A 27,943-nucleotide genomic window follows, 5' to 3' on the forward strand; every position below is an offset into this window, starting at 1 on the left:
AAGGTGCCCTTTTACAGAACAGCGTTAAGCCCAACACAGGTTTCCCTCTCGCTGTTCCAGGACTACACCGGCGGTAATCCTGCCCCGAACACGCACTATTTCCAGGGGGGAAAGAACCCCCCCCCCCCGGAAATGGCTTGTGCGGCGGTAGTTGGGCATCGCCGCATGCTACCCAATTATTGCAGGAACCCTTATCGCCACCTCAGTGGGTAGCGATAAGGGCTCCCTGTTGCATGGCCATGTGGTAGCAGTTCTGTTACCATATGGCCATGTTTGCCTGAGGTCTTTTTACCTGCTGTGGTAAAAAGGGCCCTGGTGCGTGAGAAAAACAGCCCCCACCACTAGCGTAGGGCCCTTTTTCCCGCAGCTTGGTAAAAGGACCCCTCAATACTTTGCATCTTTCAGTAAGAACTTCAAAACAGAAAGAAGTTTAAATTAGTTACTAATTCAGGACAATGAGATATTGTCTTTCATAAGTACAGTATGCAACATTTTTTTATACTGGGTATAGAATTTAAATTTTTTTACCCAGAGTTCAGGAAACGTGCATATAGGAGGCAATTCTATAAATAGGTGTGTACAGCAATTAGTCATCTGAATAGTACTTTATTTTTTTCTAAAGCCATCTTGTTCCTCACTCAGATTTTCTTTGAGTGCATTTCCTAATCTCTCCTGCTGTTCAACATTATTTTGTATAAGTGTAGAATTTAATACTATTCTTCTACAGTTTTGCACAATTCATCAAATCTCCTTTCCTTACTAGCCACCACCAGGATGGATCTATACCAATTTTTTGGCCATTTGCCCATTTCCCAAATTTCATCACAGATCTTCCATACTTCGATACCCCAAGATCCTCCTGCCTTAATTCCATAGGTATCTTGTCAGCTTCACAGCTTTTGTTGTTTTTCAACTTCCTGATTCCTGATCACTCAACTTCTGACTTTAGTATATCTTGCCTTTCTCATTTCTAGAGCCTGCCGTTTCTTTCCTTTATTTCCTCCAAGACACTGCTGGTGTAAGTGTTCGTACCTGTGTAGAGCTCCTTGATGTATTCAGCCCATCTTTGAGAGATCTGATCATTGTTTGTGAGGATTTTTCGTGATTTGTTTTTGGTGGCTCTCCTGACTGGATTGAATTCTCGTGAACACTTCCCTTATCTTACAGCTTCCGGTCATCTTTTCTATTGCATCACATTACTGTTCTGTCCATCTCCTCTTATCTGATCTTGCACTTTTCTTGATAACTTTGCATAACTCCTTGTAGCCCTCCTTTGTTGTTTTAGCTCCAATTCTTCTCCTTCTCTCCTTTCTTCCACCAACCTCACTGTTTCGTTGCTTATCCACTACTTTCTCTGCGTTTTTGCTTCTTCCTTTCCGGCTGCTACTTCTTATCTTGTTTGCCCTTTTCTCCAGTCATAGGTTGTCTTCCATATTCATGCTCTCTTCAACACACTTCCTCACCACCTTCTTTTCCTCTTATAATTTGATCCTGTCATAGATCGTGGCTTTCTGCACGTTGCTGCTTCTTTTTTTCTTCAGCATCATTTTGATGTTGCATAACGCTATTGGTGATGCAAGATAGTCCGGAATATAAATATAGAAATAAATAATTTCTGCACTTCGGGAGCTGAGAAATTGTGTTACCGTCTTGGTGAACTTCTTGTCAACCAGAAATGAGTTCACCGTGTTTGTCTAGCCATCTGGTGATTTGCATGTCACTTAACATTTTCCTGCACTTTGTAATTTGGTGTTCACCACATACAGAACATTCGCCTCTTTTATTCCTCTTACCAATTCCATATTTTCCCATCGCATCTTTCATATCTGCTGTTATACTTTCCGATCTTTGTATTCCATTTTTCCATTGCTTCTTTAAGTTGCTCATAAAAATGTTGTCGCATTTGCTCATCACTGCCATTGGTTGGTGCATATGGAATGGGTCACATTCATGTTCCTTAGATAACCTTGGAATCTTGCATCACTCTTTCCCTTATTGGATTGTATCCAATCAGTGCCTCTGTTGCTCTCTTTCCTAATACTATTCTGTCTTCTATTCTCATGCTTCTCTCCACCAATTATCTTTCCTCCATCCGTTTCAGTGCTTCTTTTTCATCTCACGTCACTGATGTCTAAATCACTCCAGTTTGTTATTTAATAAATTGTAGTTTCTAGCTTGGTAGGGCATTCTTACATTCCAGTTGCCAAGCGTGATTCCTCCTTTTCCCTTTTTTGCTATCTTTCTCAGCTTTTCCCCTTCTTGACTTCAGGAATCTGTAGTACACTGTCACCTCAGCACCTAGTCTCCAAGGCTATAGCATGATCCTTGTTGACCCAGGTAATGAAAGAGCCAATACATCTTTCCTTGATCTCCCCCACTATTGTATTGTTTCACATTTTTATAGCAATGGAGTGACCTCCTGCTAACCCTCATCAATTTATAGGCCTGATATTCAAACTGCGGGAGACAGCCCACATAAGTGCGATCAGCGCTGACCCCAAATATTTAATGCTGGGCCATTTCCAGTGACCAACATTGAATATCCTTTTTTTTTTGGGGGGGGGGGGGCTCAGACTTAATCAGCTATGTGAATATTCAGCATAGGCCTATTAAGTTTATAGCGGCCAAAAATAGTACTGCTATTTAGGCAGTCTGATTTGCTTGCTAAACTTAGCCAGCCAGCACTTGAATATTTGTGGATAGCTGGCTATATTGCGTGATATAGCTGGTTAACCACTAGCCCCTTGATTCTGTATAGCGTGATTTAAGTTGCACGCACCAATACAGTCGTATTCTGTATTTGCGTGTACAGCTTAATTAGTTCACAAGTCAGTCTGCACTGATAATTGCCAATTAACAAGCAATTATTAACACTAATTGGCATTAATTAGAATTTACACACAGAATTGTCTATAACTTGATGCACCTAAATTCTAAGTCGCATAGTTGAAAAGGGGGTGTGGAATGGGTGGGTCGTGGGTGTTTCTAAAATCTATGTGCATTGTTATAGAATGCACCCAGTCCACTCCTAATTTAGGCGTTGGGATTTCAACCAAGTTTTACTTGGCATAACTGCCCACAACTAAATGTAGTCACATGGATGGGCACTTGGCGTATTCTATAAACTGCATGGACATTTAGGCTTATTTTATAAAGTATGCCTAAATTAAGACGTACTTTATAGAATGCACTTAGGAGTATTTCATTTTGGCGCTGATTATTTAGGCGTGGTATATAGAATCTAGTCCTAAGTGCTGATATTCAGCAGAGATAATCAGCTATCTCATACTGAAAATTAGTGCTTAGATCTCAAAGGCTGCGTGAAAAAAGGCCTTTAAATGTAGGAAGAATTAACATTAGGACTTGCGATGAAACTACAGTGTAATAAATTTAAAACAAATCGGAGAAAATCTTTCTTCACCCAACGCGTAATTAAACTCTGGAATTCATTGCCGGAGAACGTGGTGAAGGCAGTTAGCTTGGCAGAGTTTAAAAAGGGGTTAAACGGTTTCCTAAAGGACAAGTCCATAAACCGCTACTAAATGGACTTGGGGAAAAATCCACAATTCCAGGAATAACATGTATAGAATGTTTGTATGTTTGGGAAGTTTGCCAGGTGCCCTTGGCCTGGATTGGTCGCTGTCGTGGACAGGATGCTGGGCTCAATGGACCCTTGGTCTTTTCCCAGTGTGGCATTACTTATGTACTTATGTACTAGATCCTTTACTAAGGGAAATACAGGAGAATCCAGGCATTAAGGGAGCCCCAATAGACAACAGGAATTTAAGATAGCGACATTTGCTGATGACCTTTTGGTACGCATTACAGATCCTCGAAATTCTTTGTCAGCCCTAATGTAGAGAGCTTTAGGTATGGGGATTTTTCAGGCATCATGCTCAACTTATTAAAATCTAAAGCTTTAGCTGTTGGGAAGGGACTACAGAGGTCTTTGGGAGATTTGTTCCCACTGAGGTGGGTCGATGGCTTTTTTTCACTATCTAGGGGTCTATTTGACCACAAATATGTGGAAACTTGACTCTCTTAAGTGAATCATTTATTGGATATTATCCAGTGGCAGTTGGAGGCTGTTGCCCTTATCATTAAGTGGTAGAATTAGTCTGTACCAGATGGCCGTTTTCCCCAAGTGGCTCTGTTTCACAAGTCCTCCCCATTAGTTTCTTTAAAAAATATCTAAAGAAGATGAACGGGCTTGTTGAAATTTTATGTTGGAGAGGGAAAAACCCCAATATGAAATTACCTTTTTTGTATGGCAATTGGAAAAATTGGAGATTGGACTTTCCGGAAATGAAAAAGTATAATCAGGCTTGCTTGGTCCGTGATTTAAAAGATTGGTTAATGTAGTCACTATACACCTGTCAGTAAAGCAAAAATGCATGGCCCTTTGGCATTTTAATTACCTTTTGAATGTACACCCTTAGCAGCTGCCTGTTGTATTGAAGCAGAGCTGCTTATTGTGGCCGCTGCATGAGTCTTGGAAGGAGTTGGTTGGGATGTGGATTTGAAACCCAGAAATACAAACCAGCTACCTACCTTGGGTAATGTGACCTTCTTCCCTGGCTTGGCTGATGAAACCTTTGTGCACTGGGAGACAGTAGGGCTAACACCAGTAAGACATTTCCTACATGAGGATGGAACACTAAAGACATCTGCAGACCTTCAACAACAAATATTGAGTAGCAAGGACAACTGTTACACTTACTGCCAATTTACGCATTACATCAGATTCCTGGGTCTTCATGGCTTCAGCCCCATCTTAGAAATAAACTTAGGAAACTTTATTTCAGAACAGGATCATTGGGCATCTATTTCTGGGTTGCATAATTCTCTTCAGGCTTTAGGGGGATACACAAATTATAGACAAGTACAGTGTTCTAAGGAATGGGAGTACCCTTTGAGATCATTTAGGGGGGAATTTTATATATGGCACTTAAAGTTAGGCACAGTTTAGAGAATAGTTCTGGGGCCACATGTAAATTTAGGCACAGCCATTTATGCCAACGAAAACATGGTACAAATGACCACACCTAAATTTGTGTGATGCCCCAATTACGTGCAAAATGCAAAACCACACCTACACTTCGCCCTAAAACACCCATAACCCTCCCATTTCCACACCCCCTTTTTTGAGCTGCAGATCCTGTGCCTACATTTACACAGGTACATAATAATTAAATCTAATTAGTGCCAATAATTGCTTGTTAAGCCAATTATTGGCACTAATTGGCTCATTATTTAATTCAATTCTGCATGCAAATTGGGAGTGCCCAAATTTTTACATGGAATTTGTGCAGCTTTATAGAATCAGAGGGTTAATGTTCTAAAACTAGAGATCACTAATATAATGCACAGTGCCGACTTATGGTAGAGTCAATGTAGGATTCTTCATATAGTCTAGTTTTCCCAATCCGAAGCATACAAGGCAAAAATAGTGGAGTCTCCAGTGTGTGGGAAATGTAGGGAACAAGATAATACTTTTTCATGCTTTTTGGGCCTGTACTAAAATTCAGATCTTCTGGGGAGAAATTGTCCAATGTCACCATAATGAGCTAAATCTACATCATTTGTTGGGGGACCAGATTCAAACCACCCTAGAAACAATAGGTAGTGTGGTTGAGCTGGGGGTTCAGGGTAAAGGTCACAGGTTATTTGTTCAGAAAACCACACTAGTGGGAAAGAAATGTATCCTCCAACAGTGGGTGCAAATGAATACTCCATCATTTTGACAATGGAGGATTCAACTGCACACTCTTATGATGTGGGAAGCGAAAGAGGCAAATCTTACTCTTAAGCGAAGAAAAGGGTTTTCTTTTGATATGAGACACTTACTCAGTCATTGACCCTGAGAATTAAGAGCCTATTTTAAATAAGTTACAAATGCAAAAGTTAATAATTGTAGTTCATTCTGTTGCGCTCTCCACTTTGTTCAAGCATGCATCCCTTCTGAAATTTGATGGTTTAAGAGGCATAAAAGGAATGGGGAGGGGGGAGAGGGAGGTTAGGGATGGGTAAGGCTTAAGTGTAGATCCTGTTTGGAATGAGAGAAGTCTTGAGAGGATGGGAGGCTATAAGAAATAAAACCTCTCATCTTGGGATTTAGTCAGGCTGTATGAGTTTCAAAAAGAAAATGAGTTGTGTTTTTTTGTATATGAACATGTTTTGTAGAATGAACTGATGTTTTGCATGTTCTTTTGCTCAATCCTATATAATAAAACGCACCTCCAACGTTCTGAAGCTGACTGCATGGCTGAGGCATTCCTGCTCTCTGATTCCATCTCCTGAATTGACATCACGTACTTCCGGGTTCGTCACAAGCAGAAGTGACCAACCACACGAGGATTCTCGGCTTCAGAAATTTGAAGGTGCATTCTATTAAATAGGATTGGTCAGTTCCTTGAAGCACAGCCAGAGCTCAGCGTCCTGCACAGTAACGCTCAGACACCAGAGAGAGAGGGGGGGGAGGTATCTCTGTCACACACACACTCTCTGTCTCTCACAGTCAATGTCTTTCTCTCTCTCACTCTCACACACTGTCTCTCACACACTCTATGTCTCACACTGTATCACATTCATACTCTATATGTCACACAGTCACTCTCACACTCTCTTGGTCTCATACACTCAGTCTCACAGAGAGTCTGTGTCTTACACACACTCTCTCTCTCGCACACACTGTATCTGTGTGAAACACACTCTCTCTCTCTCTCACACTCTGTCTCACATACGCCCTTGCACACACACACTCTCTCTCTCACAGACACACTTGCACCCAGACTCACTCTCTCTCTCACACATACACACACTCGCACATTCACTCTCTCTCTCACACACAGTCACTCTCACATACACTCTCTCAAACATACACACTCCGAGGAAAACCTTGCTAGCGTCCGTTTCATTTGTGTCAGAAACGGGCCTTTTTACTAGTATATAAATAAAAGGTTTCACATAAAGGGCCCTGTTTACTAAGGTACGCTAGCATTTTTAGTGTGTGCTAAAAATTAGCGCATGCTAACGTTAGAGACACCCACATATTCCTCTGGGTGTCTCTAGCGTTAACGCATGCTAAGTTTTAGCTAAGTTAGTGCGGCTTAGTAAACAGGGCCCAAAATGCAGGAAGAAACTGCTACCGTATCCATACCGCCAAACCATGTACAAAACAACATATTTTCAGACTGTTCAGAGGTTATGGATATCTACATGGTTTATATACACATTTGTATTTCGAATCCACAGCTTTATTCAAATAATTATACTAAATCAATGGCTCACTAGGAGAAGTCTGACCCAGATGTGCTTTTTCATTGATCCTGAAAAATATGTGCCCATCTTCACTGCTTACTGCATTACATTTTAACAAATGTTGATATTTTATCAAGGCTGCCCAGCCTCCTGTAGCCCAAGGTGGTTCTTTTAAATTATTTTTGTTTTCTTTCTGGCAGGAATTTTTCCATTATGCTATCGGTACGTTACTACTTTTGATTGCATCGATAGTGGGGACATCACAGACTTATGGCTTATCAGGACTCGTAGCTGGAATGGTGAGCCTGTGTTTTTTATTGCATCACAAAATATAATGCCTGTTGTGGGCGGAGGGAAGAGGAGATATACTACTACTACTTATCATTTCTAAAGCGCTACTAGACATACGCAGCGCTGAACACTTGAACATGAAGAGACAGTCCCTGCTTGACAGAGCTTACAATCTAATTAGGACAAACAGGACAAACAAGAGATAAGGGAATATTAAAGTGAGGATGATAAGGCTCAGGAAGTCTGTTCCAGGCATATGGTGCAGCAAGATAAAATGAACAAGATATGTAATGCTCAAAGTCAGAAAACAGCACATGCTGTTCAAAACATTTGTGGAGCTCAGGTGATAGGAGGTGATTTTTATAAAGTTTTTTTGTGCATGCGTGGCCACATACACACATAAATAGCCTCTTAGAAACACTGATCAGCATAAATATGCGGAACGACAGAGGTTTAAGTACTTCTGTGGCTTACATGCACAGGAAGTGAGTTTCTTTCAGTTGAAAGAAAGCCCTGGAATGAGGGCATAGGATGAAGGTGAAAGGAGACAGGCTCAGGAGTAACATGAGAAAATACTTCTTCATGAAAAGGGTGGTGAATTCATGGAATGGCTTCCCGGGGGAGACAAAAACAGTTACTGAATTCGATAAAGCTTGGGACAGATGCATAGGATCTCTATGCTTTGCCATTAGGCATGTTCGAGGTCACAGTTTGGACGGAGTGTGGGTAGTGTTTGCAAGTATGCATGTAGATTATAAATTACTAGTAAAAAAGGCCCGTTTCTTAACGCAATGAAACGGGCGCTAGCAATGTAATGAGTTCCTGCCATTAATGTTTCCACGGTTGTATTCTGAATATAATTGTTGTTTACATGTGTAAGATTCTTTATATACAGTATTTTTTGTGTAAACTGTGTTACAATGTGGTAAAAGGTTTCCTTGTTCAGGCCCTTCAATCAGTTTAACAATCACATCAGAAGAGCTCCTTACTCGTGAGAATGCAACATACAGTTGCCCATGTGAGAGACTGAGAGTGACAGTGTGTTTTACAGACAGTGTAAGAGAGAGATACACAGAGTGTATGTGTGTGTGATGTATGTGAGTGACAGAGTGATTAAATGTTTGTCTTCCCTTCCGTTCTGTGCACTTGCCTCCACTGATGTTTGTACCTCCCTGTATATGATTGTTTGTTAGAGATTCAATCCACTCCACTTCCCTCCTCCAAGTTCCGTTCTGTCTGATTGGTTCTTCGTTCCTGTGATGTTGCGTTTGTTTGCTTGGCAACTATGCAGCGTTTCGTTTCCTCGACGTGAGGGCGGGGACAGTGAGAGCCAATGAAACGCTGAACTACAGACTTACGAACCCTACACTGCCACAGTGCCACGGAGTCAGCTTCAGAATGTTGGCGGTGCTTTTTATTATATAGGATACTAATGTGAATGTGAATAAGCTAGGTGTGGATATTTACACCTCCTTGAGAGAAAATGTAGTTGTCTATGCTTGTAAGCACTACCAATAACTGTACACCACTACCATAGCCCTTACAGGTGAAGGGGGGCACCTAGATGTGGGTACAGTGGGTTTCTGGTGGGTTTTGGAGGGCTCACTGTTTCCTCCACAAACGTAACAGGTGGGGGGGGGGGGCCTGGGTCCGCCTGCCTAAAGTGCACTGCACCCACTAAAACTGCTCCACAGACCTGCATACTTCTGTGATGGAGCTGAGTATGACATCTGAAGCTGGCATAGAAGCTGGCAATCAATATTTTGAAAGATATTTTTTGAGGGTGGGAGGGGGTTAGTGACCACTGGGGGAGTAAGGGGGGGGTCATCCCCGATTCTCTCCGGTGGTCATCTGGTCATTTTGGCCACCTTTTTGTGCCTTGGTCGTAAGAAAAACACAACCAGGTAAAGTCGTCCAAGTGTTCGTCAGGGACGTCCTTGTTTCTTTCGATTATGGGTCAAGGACATCCAAGTGTTAGGCACGCCCATGTCCTGCCTTCGCTACGCCTCCGATACGCCCCCTTGAACTTTGGCCTTCTCTGCGACGGAAAGCAGTTGGGGACATCCAAAATCAGCTTTCGATTATACCGATTTGGACGACCCTGGGAGAAGGACGTCCATCTTCCGATTTATGTCGAAAGATGGACGTCCGTCTCTTTCGAAAATGAGTCCAACAGTGTTCCAAGTTGCATGAACTCTTACCTTCATTGAGTGGAGGTGTTTTGGTAGTTGGATTAGGGCAAGAATTGAAACAGAGCTTCAGCGGAGTTTTGTATTTTCAAAACTACATACATTTGTTTTAGTCTGAAAAAGTTCCTGTAGAATAAAACAGGTGCAGGTTTCTGTGGATGCTTTCACATAGTCAGATTTTGAAGTGTAAATAGTACCCATTGAAGTGCAGCAGTTCAGAGTATATGAAATCTTCCTTCTGCTTTTCTGCTGTCTCTCTATGCCTCTGTCTCAGCGGTGGGCGACTTCAGTTCTCAAGGGCCACAACCCAGTTGGATTTTCAGGTTTTCCCCAATGAATGTGCATACATCCACACTGGAGAAACCTTAATTCCAATATATTTGTTAACATACAAACATGTGCAATATATTCACAGCTATGGTTAATCATCAAACATTTATTCCGTATTGAAAAATATATTAAAATATCTTACTACCTGGAAAATGTTACAGTGTGAGTGTTATGTTGTTTTGAAAAATCATAACATTTTCCAGGTAGTAAGATATTTTAATATATTTTTCAATGCAGAATAAAACTTTGTTGATAATACATAGTTGTGAATATATTGCACAATGAATATGCATGAGATCTATTTGCTTACAGTGGAGGCAGTGCATGCAAATAGATCTCAAATATATTCATTATGGAAATTTTTAAAACCAACTGGGTTTCAGACCTCGAGGACAAAGGTTTCCTACCCCTACTCTATCATATCCTCATTCTATCCTCAAGTGCCTTGCAGAAGTGAAGCCACACCCTTTCATTCCAGTCCTCAGGACACACCCAGCCATTCAGATTTTTTTTTCTGGATACCCACAATGAATATGCATAAGATAAATTTGCATGTGCTCCCTCCATTATATGCAAATCTAGCTCATGCATATTCATTGTGGGTATCCTGCAAACTTGACTGATTGGGTATGTCCTTGGGCTGTGAACCACCACTGTAAACGAACAGTTTCCAGATGTAGTTCAGTTTGGTACTGACTTTGTTTATTTATTTATTTTTATATTTGTATCCTGTCTTTACTTAAAGCGGGTAACAAAAAAACCCATAAATAAATATAATAAAAACAAACAGAATACAACAAACAACAATCTTCATATCTTATATAAATAATTCTCACCTCCAACGTTCTGAAGCTCACTGTGTGGCATGGAAACACTGAGCCCTGTACTGTTGGTAGGCTAGGCTGTAGCACCACTCACTCTCACTCATAGACCCGCCCTTAGCCACGCCCCATCCAGACATAATTCACAACCCCAGCGTTCTAATGAAGCCGGAAGCTGCAAAGTCTCCAACTTCCGTGGTGGTGTAGATCGCTGTTCCCCCATGAGTGTGTGCCCCGCCCTCATGTCACAACGTTATGAAGTCGAGGGCGGAGCACTGACACTCACCGAATGGGCTGCAGTGTAGCTCTGCCCTCGCGTCAAAACACAATGACGGCGGGGAAGGCACAAGGCACGAGTCGCAAAGAAGGTCGGATGAATGCAAAACCACAGAAAACCGCGAGCCAGGCAGGGGGAGCCTAGGAATCAGCTGTCAGTGCCCCCCTCCTTGGCGCATCACCCAAGCCCCTCCCCCCCCAAGCACATAGGAATCTGTACAAACGAGCCCCAACATTTCGCCACCGCGGGCCGATTCCAAGTCACAGTCCACCACCGACCGCCTCCACACTCCACCCTTCTTTGTCAGATCTCGAAAGTGAGTTCGCCACAGCCCAAACAGAGGCCCACCAGCAACTTCGGTGGGCAGAGAGCTTACAATCATATGCCTAGGACAGGCGGAGCTTCGCAGCAAGCAGGAGTGGTTGGAGGTGGTGTTGAAACAGAAGTTAACGGATGCCGGTCATCAACACTAACAACAGTGCGCAAGTGAACTCGGAGCTTCACAACATTAGAGGTCAGAATTATTTATATATACATCGGTGTCAAGCAAGTATAGGAGATGATAGTGTCTTCTTCCTCCAACCCGCCCCCTTCTTTAAAAAAAAAAAAAAAAAAATCTTGCTATAAAAGAGGACAGGCTGAGTTCCAATGGCAGACCCCAGAGTCAAAGCACACAACTTACCCAGCTCCACCAGACTCCCTCCCGCCCAAAAGCATCTCTCTCACTCTCACACACACCTATGTAGCTCAGTCACCCACACACACCCTCTGCCCCCCAACCCCTCCACAAACAACAGAAACACATACAATTATGTGGAACAACGGTACCCTCCCCCAGGCAAACCCCCAACACCAAAATGGCAGCACTGATTGCTCATGCAACTCACACACTCCCCAACAAAACAATAACTAACCCATGCTCAAAATCCACCTTCTGCTACAGAGGGGAGGAGGGGGTCCTCAGACCTGAGAGGGGGGGAGGGAATCCTGACACCAGAGGAGGAGGTGCACAGACCACAGAGAGAGGGGGAGCTATCTCTGTCACACACACACATTCTCTCACAGTCAGTGTGTTTCTGTCTCTCACTCTCATACAGTCACACTGTGTCTCACACTGTATCACATTCACTCTCGATGTCTCACACATTCTCGGTGTCACACACACTCTCAGTCTCACACACTCGGTCTCATACACTCGCTCTCACAGAGAGTCTGTGTATCGCACACATAGTCTCTCACTCTGTGTCACACACACACTCTCTCTCACACAGTGTATCTGTGTGAAACACACTCTCTCACACACACACACTCTCTCACACACATGCTGTGTCACACACTCGCACCCAGACTCACTCTCTCTCTGTCACACACACACTCACACATTCACTCTCTCTCTCTCTCACACACTCACTCTGACACACACTCTCTCAAACATATACACTACGAGGAAAACCTTGCTAGCGCCCGTTTCATTTGTGTCAGAAACAGGCCATTTTTACTAGTAACAAATAATACACCAACACATTTCATAAACAGTGAGGTGAAACATCAGTCACCTCAGTAAACTTCATTCTTCTAGAAAGGCTTTTAAAAAGCAATGGGTCTTCAGGTATCGCTTGAACTGTTGAATATTTTCACACTGGTCTGGCAGACCATCCCAAAGCATGGAACCAGTTACCGAAAATGCTTGCCTTCTTCTCTCAGCATGATGATATGTTGAAGATGAAGGTAGACAAAGTTACTTTGATTTCTTAGATCTCAAAAATCAACCAGGACAATACAATTTTAAACCTTACCAAAGTATCACATTATCAAGACTCTTGAGGCTAGATAACTAGAGGCCCCAATATCTTGGAGTATAACCTTGGCACACCAATCACCCGAAGTCTCTATTATTTTTATGAAGTCTCTTTTATTGAATAAATCACATATAATTTACTCACAGTCAGATGTTCAGAGGTATGGCCCCAGGTCATAGAGACTCCGTGGTGCTGAAAGCTGGCAGTTCTATTGCATAGGTGAGGTGCGATTGAAGTCAGGTAGAAATAGCTCAGCGCTGGGTGACTGGAGAGTGCAATATCTTACTGGGAAGATATATTCAAGGTAAAAAACCAGGTTCGTTACAGGGAGTTTCAGCAGGACAGAGCTGTCTGGAATGAGATGATCCGTGCTCTGTGTCTCTGGCTAGATGGTGTTGGAATGCCTCATGGCTGAAAGGACAAAGAGGTGTTGAGGCTTCACACAGGCTCAGGGAGGAGCAGATAGAGACCAATGGGGACAGAGCCTGCCATCGGGTAGCAAGGGGTGGTCCTAGAGGATGGCTCTCAATTGGGGGGAAAGGTCATACCTGGCTGACCTCCCAGGACAGAGATAGTGAGAATGACCAGGAAATGATAGCAGGAAGACAAAGGAGCCAAGCTTGGCAGAGCGAGGGAGGAGGTCTGGGCAGCCTCACAGCCAGTGGTAACAGTTCTTACACAGCCAAGCAAGTGTGGTTGCACTGCCTGTGAACTGTATTACCCACAGTGCATTGCTCATGTATCTTTGCAGTGAGAAAGTGCAGCAATGATAGTCCTTAGAACTGAGAATAACGAGTAAAAGCATTACACACATTTTAGGATCACGTTATAAAGTAGTGCGAGGTGTCGGAGGACAGAACACCCATATACCTCAAGCCCACACTCATCTGCTTCAGGAAGGAGTTGTCTTGCAGTTTGCTCTATCCTTTAAATTTACAGCTCAAGGCCTGCAGGGGTGGGTGGGGGGAGGACAATGAGCTTTTATTCACCATTTGCAGTTCCTCTCCTCCTGTGCAACCTCACTTTTGCAGTAATTATTTTCTGGCTCATAGGCAGAGGCTAGGGCTAAAACCACAGCACAAATGCACTCTTGAGTCAGCCAGTGGGTATCACCTCTCAGGTGCGCCACTTTCAGCATCCCCACATCCTTCCATCTTTAAAGAAGCTGCATCTGGAAATTAAGGGGCCCTTTTAAACACTCTGTTAGTATGCGAGAAAAGGCTTACTGCAAAATGCATTAAAGCGTTTTGAGGTAATTGCTCTCCAAGCCCAGTATCCTGTTTCCAACAGTGGCCAATCTGGGTCACAAGTACCTGGCAAGATCCCAGAACAGTAAATCAGATTTTATGCTGCTTATCCTAGAATATGCAGTAGATTTTCTGAAGTCCACCCTGCTAAGCTAACTGCTTTTAACACATCCTCTGGCAATGAATTCCAGAGTTGAATTACTCGCCGAGTGAAGAAATATTTTCTCCGATTTGTTTTAAATTTACTATTTAGTAGTTTTGTTTGTGTGCCCTGTAGTCCTAGTGTTTTTGGAGAGGAAACAAGTGATTCACATCTACCTGTTCCACTCCACTCAGTATTTTATATGCCCTATCATATCTCCCCTCAGCTGTCTCTTCTCCAAGCTGAAGAGCCATAGCCACTTTAGCCCAGATTTTACCACAGCTTTGTATAAAGGCCTTTAAATATGTGATTCCCTCCTGCACTATTGCTGCGATGTTAGGCTGGCCTGAGATGCAGATTTGACTTTGAACACTCAATGACATCAGTACAGTATCAATGTATATATATCAGTTTTTATAATACTATGAAATCCTGTTTCATTGTTGTTTACGGAATACATTGTCTACTTTGATAAGTAAACTTTTTTATTGTTTGTATGTTAAGTATTGAATGTGTTTTATAGATCACTTTAGCAATTCAGAAATTTGAACTCTAAAATTAAAAAAAAAAATTAAATTGCTTTGTCCTGGTTGCAATAGAAATGTTAAAAGGCATTAATATAAATTTTAAAACTATGGGAAAGCAACTTGTTTTCAGTGAGTAAAGCTAATGATTCTTGGATACATATTTCACTGCTGAAAATATTTTTGTTTGAATTAATCCCCTCTCTGTTTTTGCAGGTCTTTGGCTTTCTAGCCACCTTCCTTTGTGTTGTGAGCATGTGGTTCTCCTATAAGATCTCCTGTGTTCCTCAGACGGCAGGTAAGTAGCAGAGCCGACCACAGATATTAACATGCTGTGTAGAAAGAAAGCAAGATTGGAGAAAAGTATGGTGGGGTGCACACAGTTTCCAAAGGAATTCTGTGCAACAAGCAGAAACTTCCAAAATGTTTACTGCATGAACGAGAGCAACATAAGAGAGATTGCATACAGTGGAGGCAGTGCATGCAAGTTTCATACTTTTTCGTTGGAGCGCGCTGCTCTCCATCCTCCTGTATGCAGCCTGACGGTCTCGGCGAGATTCAAAATGGCCGCCGAGACTTCAATTCTCTGCGGCCATTTTGAATCTAGCCGAGACCGTCAGGCAGCAATGCATACAGGAGGATGGAGAGCAGCGCGCTGGGCAGGAAAGACGGGGCTTTTTCCAGCCCCGACGTCACTAGACCACCTGGGAAGATCGCGTGAGTAGGGAGAAGTGGTGACAGGGCCGGGGGGAGGGCGATCCCGAACTCGGAGGGAGGGATTCGGACAAGACGCACCGGAGCACCTAGGTTTTAGAGGAGGGAAAAAGGAAAAAAAAAATTTTCCTATTTCCCTCCTCTAAAACCTAGGTTCGTCTTATGGTCCGGTGCGTCTTATAGTCCGAAAAATACAGTACAATACTTCATCCTCCAAACAAAATTTCATTCCTAGGAGCTTTTCTGGATACAGTTAAAGTGAAAGATTTTCTGCCACAAGACAAATTATAAAAACTAACGCATCATGTCCAGAAGATTCAGTGCCGCAGGACTAACACAGCCGCGACCTACTTGCAGATGTTAGGTAATATGGCCATTGCAGTCCATATTTGGCTGTATGCCTACCAGGGGCGTATCTGCATGGGGCCACAGGGGCCTGGGCCCCCACAGATTTCGCCCTGGACCCCCCTACCATCGACCCTCTCCACCTCCCCCTCCCGCCCGCCCGCCACCAACCCATCGCCGATCTTTGCTGGCGGGGGACCCCAAGCCCCCGCCAGCCGAAGTCCTCTCTTCCATGCAGGATGCAAGTTGCAACGCTTCCTGTTCTTCTGAGTCTGACGTCCTGCACGTACAACGTGCAGGACGTCAGACTCAGAATTTGGAACTCAGTCTGACATCCTGCGCGTTGTACGTGCAGGACGTCAGACTCAGAAGAACAGGAAGCATTGCAACTTGCAGCCTGCATGGAAGAGAAGACCTCGGCTGGCGGGGGGTTGGGGTCCCCCGCCAGCAAAGGTAAGTGACAGCAGCGGGGGAGGGTTGGCGGCGGCGGGAGGGGGTGGAGAGTGTCATTGGTGGCGAGGGGGGGGTCTGGCAGTGGCGGGGGGGGTCCGGAAATGGCGGGAGGGGGGATCGGTGGCGCCGTGGGGGGGGGCTAAAATGTGCCCCCTCCCTCTGGCCCCCCCTACCACCAGAGTCCAGATACGCCCCTGATGTCTACTTGAAAATGAGAAAGCCACAATGAGATATCAGGTTCCAGTGGAATCGACACAACCAACCTGTATCAAAATTTCTATCAGTTTCCCTTTTGACCATGCTCCTTTGGTGAATGGTGAAACTCAGCCTGACCAGAAGTGTCCTTTTTTCCACCACAATATCACAATGGATACTTCAGCATCAGTTGAGGAGCTAACCTTGTCTGTCAGTATTCTCAAGGATCTTGGCTACAAATCAAACAACTGTTCTATATCAATCATTTGGAGACTCAAACAAAATTTTCCCTCTCAGTGCGTGTACATCATCGCCAGAATCACTTGGTTTTAATTCAGATGGTCAATCAAGTTGCCTTATTTTATATCAAAATTTAAACACCACTATGTCTTCAACTATAGAAGTTTCATTCATATACCACTGATTATTCTGATTCTAACTCAAAAGTATGTTTTGTGGGAGGAAAAAAGACTTCAGACGCTTGATTAACCTGGCTAACTATACTTTAGCTAGTATCGTGCTGCTCAGTGTTTACGTTGAACACTTGATTTTCTTAATGTAAACTTCCTGGCTCGCATTTTCATCAGTCTTAAAAAAACCTCTCCAAACGTTATGCTATCTTTATATTATCTTGCACTTATCTTTTGCATTTCGGACTGATGGGTGACGCAGGCATGGAAGCATAGGAAGGACGTTGCAGGCAGGGAAAGTTTTTAAAGTTGTTTATTTTGGGATGGGAGATGGTTAGTGACCACTGGAGGAGTCAGGGGAAGTCATCCCCGATTCCCTCCGGTGGTCATCTGGTCATTTAGGGCACATTTTTGTGGCTTGGTCGTAAAAAAAAAAAGGACCAAGTAAAGTCGGCCAAGTGTTCGTCAGGGACGCCCTTCTTTTTTCCATTATCGCTTGAGGACACCCATCTGTTAGGCACGCCCCAGTCCCGCCTTCGCTACGCGTCCGACACGCCCTCGGGAACTTTGGTCGTCCCCACAACAGGAAGCAGTTGAGGACGCCCAAAATCGGCTTTCCATTATGCCGATTTAGGCAACCCTGAGAGAAGGACACCCATCTCCCGATTTGTGTCGAAAGATAGGCGCCCTTCTCTTTCGAAAATAAGCCTGATTATGTCCCTGGCAATTTACAAAGCCAAAACATATGCGAGTAATCTATATAAGCCGGGTTTAACATTTTTTTGTATATTTCCATTGTGTTCCCTGATATTGAGTGGCTCTTAAAATAAGGGATCTTGGAGAGTATTACCAGAATGTTTTGAGCTCCAACTCCATTGGTTTCCACTTTTGTATTAAATACCAGAATGTGTAAGAGCACTGGAACTCCTCTATGGCCAGATTTCTTTACTGATGAGGGCAGTCACTAATGTGAAGAGGATGTGGAAACTTGCCCCCTGCTTAAATAAAGAGGTGAGATTAGCTGCACCGGTCTTACGAGGCACAATTTGGACTTCATGGAATATCAAATGATAGGGGGCTTTTAAACAGGTTCTGAATGGGCAGCTGAAAAGTCCAGACTTCGGAAAAAAAAAAAGCAGAAATTGGAAATGCCCCCGTGTTGCATGCATGTCTCTCTTATGATTATCCAAGTTTGATAATGTGCCAGAACTTCTGCCCATTGCAGTAATCAGGGGGTTTGAAGTGCTGTAGCCTGTGGAAATAATGCCGTGAGCTACTAGTTTTATCAAAGGTGGATTTAAATAGGCAGCATCCTGCTCTTTCAGTGAAAATGGACAGGCAAATTTCAGCCATAGTGAAACACCCCCCCCCCCCCCCACACACACACACACACACACTTCATCAGCTTTTATCTAAAGTGGATTTTCTTACAGTAACACAAGCACAGTTACTCCCAGGATAGACTACTTTAATGAACTGTATCCTTGGCTACAGAACAAAAAAAAAACACCCTTCTTAGCCCCTAAATGTAAGTGCCAGTTGTACACTAAAGATTATAGAATACTAGCGCTTACATGTGTGTTGGGTGCTAAGTGGTATTAAGAACATAAGAATAGCCATCCAGGATCAGACCAATGGTCCATCTAGCCCAATATCCTGTTCCAACAGTGGCCAATCCAGGTCACAAGTACCTGACAGAATCCTAAATAGTAGCAACATTCCATGCTACCAATCCCAGGGCAAGCAATGAGTTCCCCCATGTCCACCTCAATAACAGACTATGGATTTTTCCTCCAGGAACTTGCCCAAACCTTTTTTAAACCCAGATATGTTGATCACTATTACCACATCCTCTGGCAGCGAGTTCCAGAGCTTAACTATTCTTTGCGTGAAAAACTATTTCCTCCTATTTGTTTTAAAAGTATTTCCATGTAATTTCATTGAGTGTCCCCTGGTCTTTTACTTTTTGAAAGAGTGAAAAATCAATTTACTTCTACTCGTTCTACACCACTCAAGATTTTGTAGACCTGAATCATATCTCCCCTCATCCATCTCTTTTCCAAGATGAAGAGCCCTAACCTCTTAGCCTTTCCTCATATGGAAGGAGTTCCATCCCTTTAGCATTTTGGTCGCTCTTCTTTGAATCTTTTCTAATTCCGCTATATCTTTTTTGAAATACAGCCACCAGAATTGAACACAATACTCAAGGTAAGGTCGCACCATGGAGCTTAGCACACAACTGCAAGGAGGTGTACATAGAGGGGTGGAGCATGTGCGGGTCCTACATTTACACGCATATCTTATAAAATACTATAAGTTACGCACTCAAATGCACATTCATCTACTATAATAAAAAGCGCCTCCAACGTTCTGAAACTGACTCCGTGGCACTGTGGCAGTGTAGGGTTCGTAAGTCTGTAACTCAGCGTTTCATTGGCTCTCACTGTCCCATCCTCACGTCGAAACGTTATGATGTAGAGAGCGCAAGACTGACCGACCCCCTCCCGAGTCACCGCTGGACCCCCCTCCACCCTCTCCCCCCTAGAGCCCCGAGTCTGGCCGCCGCGCCCCCCCCCCCCCCCCCAACAGGGTGGCCGCTCGCCCCACCCCCAGGGTGCCACTGGACCACCCTCCACCCTCTCTCCCCTACAGACCCAAGTGTGACCTCCACCACCGCACCAACCCAACCCCCCCACAGGGTGGCCGCTCACTCACTCACCCCCCCCCCCCCAGAGGTCACCGCTCGCCTTCCTGGGTGCCGCCCACCTAGAATTAAAAAGTCATCTTACCGGGGTCACGGCAGCAGCAGAGAAAGGCGAGCAGGCTCGGCAAGTCGGCTGCCTTCCCTTCTCTTCGCTCTCAGCTCTGCCTCTGGTCCCGCCCTTGCAGAAACAGGAAATGAGGGTTGGGACCAGAGGCAGAGTTAAAAGCGAAGAGAAGGGAAGGCAGCTGACTCGCCGAGCCTGCTCGCCTTTCTCTGCTGCTGCCGTGACCCCGGTAAGATGACTTTTAAATTCTGGGTGGGCGGCACGCAGGAAGGCGAGGGGCAGGCAAAGGACTGTTGTGGGAGTGGGAGAAGAGGTCAGCCTGGAACAGAATCGAGTCGGGGGGAGGGAGGGGGGTCTGGAAGGAGGGGGGTCTGGAACTCGTAAGGAGGCGGGGTCTGGAATTCGGAGGGAGGGGGTCTGTAACTCAGAGAGAGGGAGGGGGGTCTGGAACTCAGAGAGAGGGAGGGGGGTCTGGAACTCGGAGGGAGGGAGGGTCTGGAACTTGGAAGGAGGGAAGAAGGGAGGGGGGTCTGGAACTCAGAGATAGGGAGGGAGGGAGGGGGGTCTGGAACAGAGAGGGGGAGTCTGGAACTTGGAAGGAGGGAGGGATGGGGGGGTCTGGAACTCGGAGGGAGGAAGGGAGGCGGGGCCTGGAACTCAGAGGAGAGGGAGAGAGGAGGAGGGAGGGGGGACTTGGAACTCAGAGGAGAGGGGAGGAGGGGGGAATGCACCACCTGTAAAAAAAAAAAAAAACAGCACCCCCAATCATTTTGAAAAGTCGGCTCCTATGACCCCCAATGCGTCTGAACTGCCACACACCCGTGCTTTCAAGACGTTCCACCCTCTGTCACTTTCACCCCATCCCCCCAGCAATGCTGACCCCCCCTCCAAGCCCACCGCCACTCCCTCACAGTTCGCCATCAACGCACTCTCCACACAAACACACAATCTGTCTCCAAGCACCACGCCACACCCTCCCACCTCGCCAGCACCGCCCCCACCCCCCATATAACATTCTCACACACACACACACACACAAAGTCTATCACAAACACACACCACAACGCTACAGTAATGACAGCGACAACACGGTCTGAAGGACACGTGAGCATCGCAGCGCAACCCACCATCAAACATTCACACACACACAATCTCTCTCCAAACACCATGCCACACACTCCCACCTCGCCAGCACCCCCCCCCCCCATATAACATTCTCACAGACACACACACAAAGTCTATCACAAACACACAACACAACGCTACAGTAATGACAGACAGCGACAACATGGTGTGAAGGATACGTGAGCCTAGCAGCGCAAACCCCTTCAAACCCCCCTCCCCCCACCACACCCTCCCAGTTTGGAAGCCACGCCCCCCCCCCCCCCCCCATTAACATTATCACACACACACACCAAAACGCTACAATAATGTCAGCCAGCACCAACAGCCTAAAGGATCCATCCACCTCCCAGCAAACCACACTCCAAGCCCCCCCGCAAATCCCTCCCCATTCACCAGACGCACCCCCCCTAAGATTGTTACACAGATACTCGCCCCCACCCTCTTTCACTTTCACACACACACACACACACACAATCTATCTCTGTGACACACATGAAAATCTCTCTCTGTGACACACACACACACACTCCCATGCCCCCCCTCAATCTCACACACACACACACTCTCACTCTCTGTATCACCCCAGTAACGCTGACCCCCCCTCCAAGCACCCCGCCACTCCCTCCCACTTCACCAGACCGGCAAACCCCCACCCCACCCCCAAAAAAAAAAATACACACACACAAAATCACTATCACACACACACAAAAAAACAACACTAATAACAGCCAACAACAACACAGACAGAAGGATCCCTCCGCCTTGCAGCGCAGCACCCTCCAAGCCCCCTGCCACAACCTCCCAGCTAGCCAACCCGGGGCACCCACCCCCCTTCCCCCCACCCCCCTCAAACAACATTCTCAAAACAAAAACACAATATCACACACACAAAAACACTTCACTAATGACAGCCAACACGACCTGAAGGCGGTGGGGCACCCCAAGCAGGCGGCGGCGGCTGACTGCAGGGCTGTAGAGAAGACCTGGAAACTTATGGACAAAGTGGTGAGTTGCAGGGGACTGGGAGAGGGGAGGGAGAATGGCCTGGAAATCAGAGGGCAGGAAAGGGGGGCGTGGGACTCGGAGGGGACAGAGGGAGAGAGCGAGGGGGGGATAACCTTGCTAGCACCCGTTTCATTTCATACAGAAACGGGCCTTTTTTACTATGGCACCCTGGCACACTCATTCTCACACACACACACACTCTCTCTCTCACAGTCACACTCGCACCCAGTCTCACTCTCTCTCTGTCACACACACACACTTGCACATTCACTCTCTCTCTCTCTCTCTCTCTCTCTCATACAGTCACTCTCCAAGGAAAAACCTTGTTAGTGCCCGTTTCATTGGTTTCAGAAACGAGCCTTTTTTCCTAGTGCGCTAATATTTCTCTAAACTTGTGGGCACTTCACTGATTCTCTAGAGCAAATCATATCAAGCTCCCTAAGTCCTTATGCTAGTCTGTAAGTGTCAACAGGGACTGGCTCCCTCTGACTTGACTTGAAGTCTTATTTCCTACCTTCCCAGTCAGGCTTTAAGATCTTTTGTGATTCCTACAGTAGTGTTTTTGGCACCGAGGCGTTTTTTGCACACATTTGGAATCTGTGTATTCAACACATTTCCTTTTGGACACCACTGATTTCTAATTAATTCAACAACAGATACCATATTTTTGACCCCTGGGGCAGGGGGTTCTTACCACCGAAACTCAGCCCTGTGTCAGGTCTGTGTTTGGTACAATAAAGGAATTGTGACAGTTGACCAGTATACCAGTATATGTAAATACTAAAATACCCTGTGGCTTCTCATAAAGCAGGTAGGGGAGTAAGAGAGAGGAGATAACACTAATAAAAGGTCAAAATTAGTATTCTAAATCTTGAGTTTTAAGGCCCCAGGGCCTGATGCATTAGAACCCCCTGCAGGGCATACCTATATTTGCAATTTTCCGCAGACCTCTTGAGAAATCTGGGGGATAATTAGTGGAGGGACAAAAAAGGCATACTGGAAGCTTCCAAGAGGAGGGGATGGGAGGAAATGAAGAAAGAAAATAGATGTTGGATTTGCATTGCTCAAGGGTGGGATCATTAAACTTGGTACTTGGACCACAAGAATGTGTAGCTGTATGTATGTGAATACATGTGGTCCAAGATCTTTACAATCTGCATAATTTAGTACCTAGAAAGTCAGACCTACTTATAGCCCTTGAGGGCAGGAGTAACAAACCTTTAGATTTGGTCATTGTTTCTCAAGACCTTCCTGGAATACCCTGTAGGTCACTGGTTCCCAACCCTGGTCCTGGAGGCACCCCATCCAGTCAGGTTTTCAGGATATCCACAATGAATATTTATGTCCTATTTTATTTCATTTATGGACTTCCTTTCCTTCTTGTATATAAATTACTTTGACCTCACCTATGTAAAGGCGGTATATCAAGTAAAGAAATAAATAATAATGATAATGAGAGATATTTACATACACTGCCTCCACTGCATGCAAATCTCTCTCATGAATATTTATTGTGGGTATCCTGAAAGCCAGACTGGCTGGGGTGCCTCCAGGATCAAGTTTGGGAACCACTGCTGTATATAATCTGATTTTCAGGATATGCACAATGTATCTGGGTTTAAAAAAGCTTTGGACAAGTTCCTGAAGGAAAAGTCCATAGTCTGCTATTGAGACAGACATGAGGAAGCCACGGCTTGTCCCTGGTATTGCTAGCGTGGAGTGTTGCTACTATTTGGGATTCTGTCAGGTACTTGTGACCTGGATTGGCCTCTGCTGGAAGCAGGGTACTAGGCTAGACGGGACCATTGGTCTGACCCAGTATGGCTATTCTTATGTATCACCAGGATGTGCACATAGGAGGTATTGTCATCCCATCATTATGGGTACCACAGAGTTCATTAAAAAGAATTTCCAAGCACATTTGGATAGGTTGCCTATATATGGTACATCTTATGAACTCAGAAGGCAGCTGTCTTTGGCACAATGCAAGTACTACGGTGAGTGTTAGTAGTAAATTTGAGAGACTGAGATCATATTTCACACCCATTAGTGCCAACAGTTACACACCAGTGACACAAGGTTTAGAATACGAGCATGTATATGTGCACATACACGCATTAATGCCAAAGATGTGCCTAAGTGCTGTTCTGTAAATACACACATACCATACAAAGTGTGCATTTTACACATAGGTACAGGACTCACATACACATAACTTACACACATATCTCTGACATTTATGCAGCTCCAGGTGTGGCACCGATCTCCCCTACTGCTCACATTCCCCAAGCTCTCTTCCCTCCAGAACATCCCTCAGGCTTGGCCTCTTCCCCACTAAAGGGCAGATTGGTAACACCAACCCCCTCCCCCCTAATATGTCTAATATGTTAAATGACCATTCTACAGTGTTGTTAAATGTGTATATTTCTGATCCTGTTTCATATTAGTCCTGTTACTAGGTTTCAATTTGCCGTTTTTGAGTTTACCTCATTGATTATATTTATGCTTTATTTGGTCATTTTACTTTAACAGAATTACTACTACTACTACTATTACAAATCATTTCTATAGCGCTACCAGTCGTTCGCAGCGCTTCACAATTTAACATGAAGAAAAGACAGTCCCTGCTCAAAAGAGCTTACAATCTAAATCAGGACAGACAGACAGGACAAATAAGGGATAAGGGTAGGACAGACAGATAGGACACATAGGGAAAGGGACTATTGAAGAGAGGAAGGAAGACAAGATAAAGGTTACGAGCAGGTGACAAGTTAGGCGTTAAAAGCAGCATCAAACAGGTATGCCTTTAGCCCGGATTTGAAGGCGGCCAAGGATGTAAGTTTTATGTTAAAAGTTTTATGTTAAAACTATACCTACTGTACACCACTTTGGATGAACCTTTTCATAAAGGCGGTTAATAAATGTCTGTGAAGGTGGTGTAAGTGCTTGCACCTCGCAGCATACGTACATATCTACCCGGTTATGCGAGATGTCTACTTGCCTTTGTAGAATAGGTGCCATGTAGATGCATTGTTCTAGAACAGTCTTCGGGACACACCCAGCCAGTCAGGTTTTCAGGAGATCCACAATGAATATGCATTAAATAAATTTGCATGCAGTACCTCCATTGTATCCAGATTTATCTCATGCATATTCATTGTGGGTCTCCTGAAAACCTGACTGGCTGGATGTGTCCCAAGGACTGAGGGTGAGAACCCCTGTTCTAGAATTCTCCCCCGTACTGTCTCCATTCATTGTGCATATCCTGAGAATGTTTCAAGACTGACTTAAATACTAGTCTGGAAGATAAAATCACTTATGGTGGGCCACCTACCTGACCATTTCTGAAACTAAGGAAAAAATTAGTCACAAGGTAAAACTATATGTCTTCATTTTCTGATATGGATGATGTTCATGTTGCTCATGGAATCCCAGACTGACACTGACTTTCCCTTTTAAAGGTTCCATCGCATGACCACATGAAGAGTATGTCTGAAAAGTTATAAGAGAAAAGAGAATGCATTTCAGAAAGAGACATTCACTGTACGCCTGAGTAACTGCTGCACTTTTGACGTTTGTTGAGGTCAGATTTTGTACGTGCTGTTCAAACAGATGCAAGTATTCTCAAGCACAAGCGCCAGCTGCGTTGAACATTTACTGAGGTGACATTTGTCATGTTCTCCAGCAGCCTTCAACGAGATGGACATCTCTCACCAAGCGAGACTTTTACAGAGTTCACAGATGTGCAGAAGAGACACTTTTTTTTTTTTTTTTTGGAACTGTTACCATGATGATTGAAAACTGCCTTGAGCTTCTGAAAGCTGATTCTCCTCTCCAGCACTACGCGTGCTTGGGAAGATTTGTAGAGATTTTGTAACTTCTCTTTCATGGTCTTGTTATGTCATCTGACATAACCTATTAGAAACAATGCTTTTTAAAAAAACAAAACCTTTGTTACGCTTTTATACTCCCAGCTATCTTTTACCTAACTACATGTTTTAACCAAGTGCACTCAGGGGATCCTGAAAACATTACTGTAAGAAAGTGCTTCCAATGATTTTTTAATAGTTTGCTGTTACCTAGATCAGATTGACAGGGGGCAAGTAGTTCAAATTTAACTTTTTAATTGCCTCAGGCAGCTGTGTGCTTGTGTAGGATGAGTTGAAAAAACATGAACTCATGTGTATTGTAGTTGGCTGGTTTCAATATGAATGAAAGGTAATTACACCCCCTGATGTTCTGCTTGCACAGTGAAGTACCAGTACTAGGAAGGATATGGTGGTTTTGAGACTCTTGCATATGATCCCACAGGGCCAGTCCACTTAGGGTGGCAGAATTTGGAGGGGGGGCGCATGCAGCATCATTGTGTGCTAGAGCCTTCCTCTCCCTGGGCTGCTGCTGTCCCCCATCCTCCTACAGTGGCCAACTTAAAAGGAGATTGAGCAAGGCGCAGGTCTTATGAGTACAGGCCCATGCCAAAACGTTGTCTTGTCCCGTTGCTTTCCTAGGCAGACTTCTTATTGGAAAGGGGCGGAAGGCAGCAGCACTTTAGTTCAGGCCTGTGCTTACAGGGCCCATGCCATGCTCAATCTTCTCTTAAGCTTGGGGCCACTGTGGGAGGAAATACCAGGGGCAGCAGTAGTATGGAAGGGGTGAGTAAGGGAAGGGGAGGCACTGTCAACTTGGGGGGGGGGAGGGGGTAAAAAGTGGAAGAGGAAATGCTGACCACAGGGCTCAGTGGGGGGTGGACTGGAAAGGGGGGGTTGCTGGCCCTGGGGATGGGGGAGATAGTGAGGAGATGCTGGCCACAAGGCTGGGTGGGGGTGGAAAATGGAAGGGAGAGTTGCGGCCCTGGTGATGGGTGAAGTAGCAAGAAGGGGAGATGCTGGCCCCAGGGGTTGGAGGTATGGGTTTGAGCCACTCCGGGGGGGGGGGGGGGTATAGCTGGAGGTTTTCCTAGTTCACCTGATAACTTTAGGCCAGCCCTAGAAGTCCTTGCTTACAATTCATATGATATGGTTCTGCCAAAGAAGTTGGCCATGTTCTGTTACAGTCTAAAATCCAGCAGGCTTAGCTGCAGAATGTGTGGCTTTTTCACAAGTCTGCAAACATTCCAGCAATCTCTCCTCTCCTCTCTCTCTATTATATATAGGGGTCAGTATTGAGCCGGTAGCGGTGAGTGTTTTGCTGACCATTGGTTGCATTGTTCCGGGAAATTCAGTGCTGGGCCATGTCTGTTCTTCGGGTTTTGCAGAGCCGGCTAATGCATAGCTGGTTAAGACGATATTCAGAACTTAACCAGCTACGGGTTGCCGCATAAAGATATTCTGATTTTTGTGCGGTCTCATTTTTACGGTTACCCTGACTGGTTAAGTGCTGAATATTGGCACTTTTAACCAGCCAAGTGCTGACTCCACCCACGGAATGGACCCAGAATAGTTGGTTTTGTGTTAGGGGCTAACCGGTTATTTTCAGCGGCAGTAACCAGTTAAGTGGCATTGAGAATTAGCGGTTACCCCGAACAGGCTGTTTCTGGCCAATTAAATCATTCTGAATATAGACCAGATTATGCCGTCTTCTACCCATATTTATTGTATTTGATGTTTTTTTATATATTATATATGTTTTTGTTAAAACAATTTTTCTCTTTATTTTGCTGGAAGCAGCTGGCAAATATAAAAATCAAGCAAAGTGAATGCAAACAGACAAAGCTCATAATTCTCACTCATTTTCCTGCAACCTTTGTCCTATCATTCATTTACAAAATGTGAACGTCTTGCTGTTCTGTAAATGTAAAATTACTATTTCAATAACACACATCAAGCGTTGGTATTTCTTAATCCAGATTATCCAGTTACTGGATATGTTGAGTTGCTCATACTTCCTATGAAGCCGATTCAGGGTGTCCCCATATAACGACAGTGCAGCTACACAATTTGGTAATGAGTTATGTGAAATCTTTCTGGTCTCTTGAGGGTAAACATCAGGAAATCTTCAGACTCTCATATAAGTGGAAAACTTAAAGTGAAGTATATTATATTTGGAACA

The 27,943-nt window shown here is 44.6% G+C and overlaps 1 protein-coding gene across 1 annotated transcript in view; it reads left to right on the plus strand.

The window, feature by feature from the left end:
• The window catches only part of CMTM7 (CKLF like MARVEL transmembrane domain containing 7), a 93,200-nt gene extending 66,642 nt beyond the window's left edge, over nt 1-26,558 (plus strand). Inside the window, exons 3-5 of the mRNA XM_030190022.1 lie at nt 7,461-7,559; nt 15,097-15,178; nt 25,357-26,558. Coding sequence (XP_030045882.1) covers nt 7,461-7,559; nt 15,097-15,178; nt 25,357-25,370 — 195 coding nt within the window. The 3' untranslated portion in view covers nt 25,371-26,558. The remainder of the gene's footprint in view (nt 1-7,460; nt 7,560-15,096; nt 15,179-25,356) is intronic.
• The last annotated feature ends 1,385 nt before the right edge of the window (nt 26,559-27,943 follow it).

Source organism: Microcaecilia unicolor, chromosome 1, assembly GCF_901765095.1.
Source record: "Microcaecilia unicolor chromosome 1, aMicUni1.1, whole genome shotgun sequence".
Taxonomy (NCBI): Eukaryota; Metazoa; Chordata; class Amphibia; order Gymnophiona; family Siphonopidae; genus Microcaecilia; species Microcaecilia unicolor.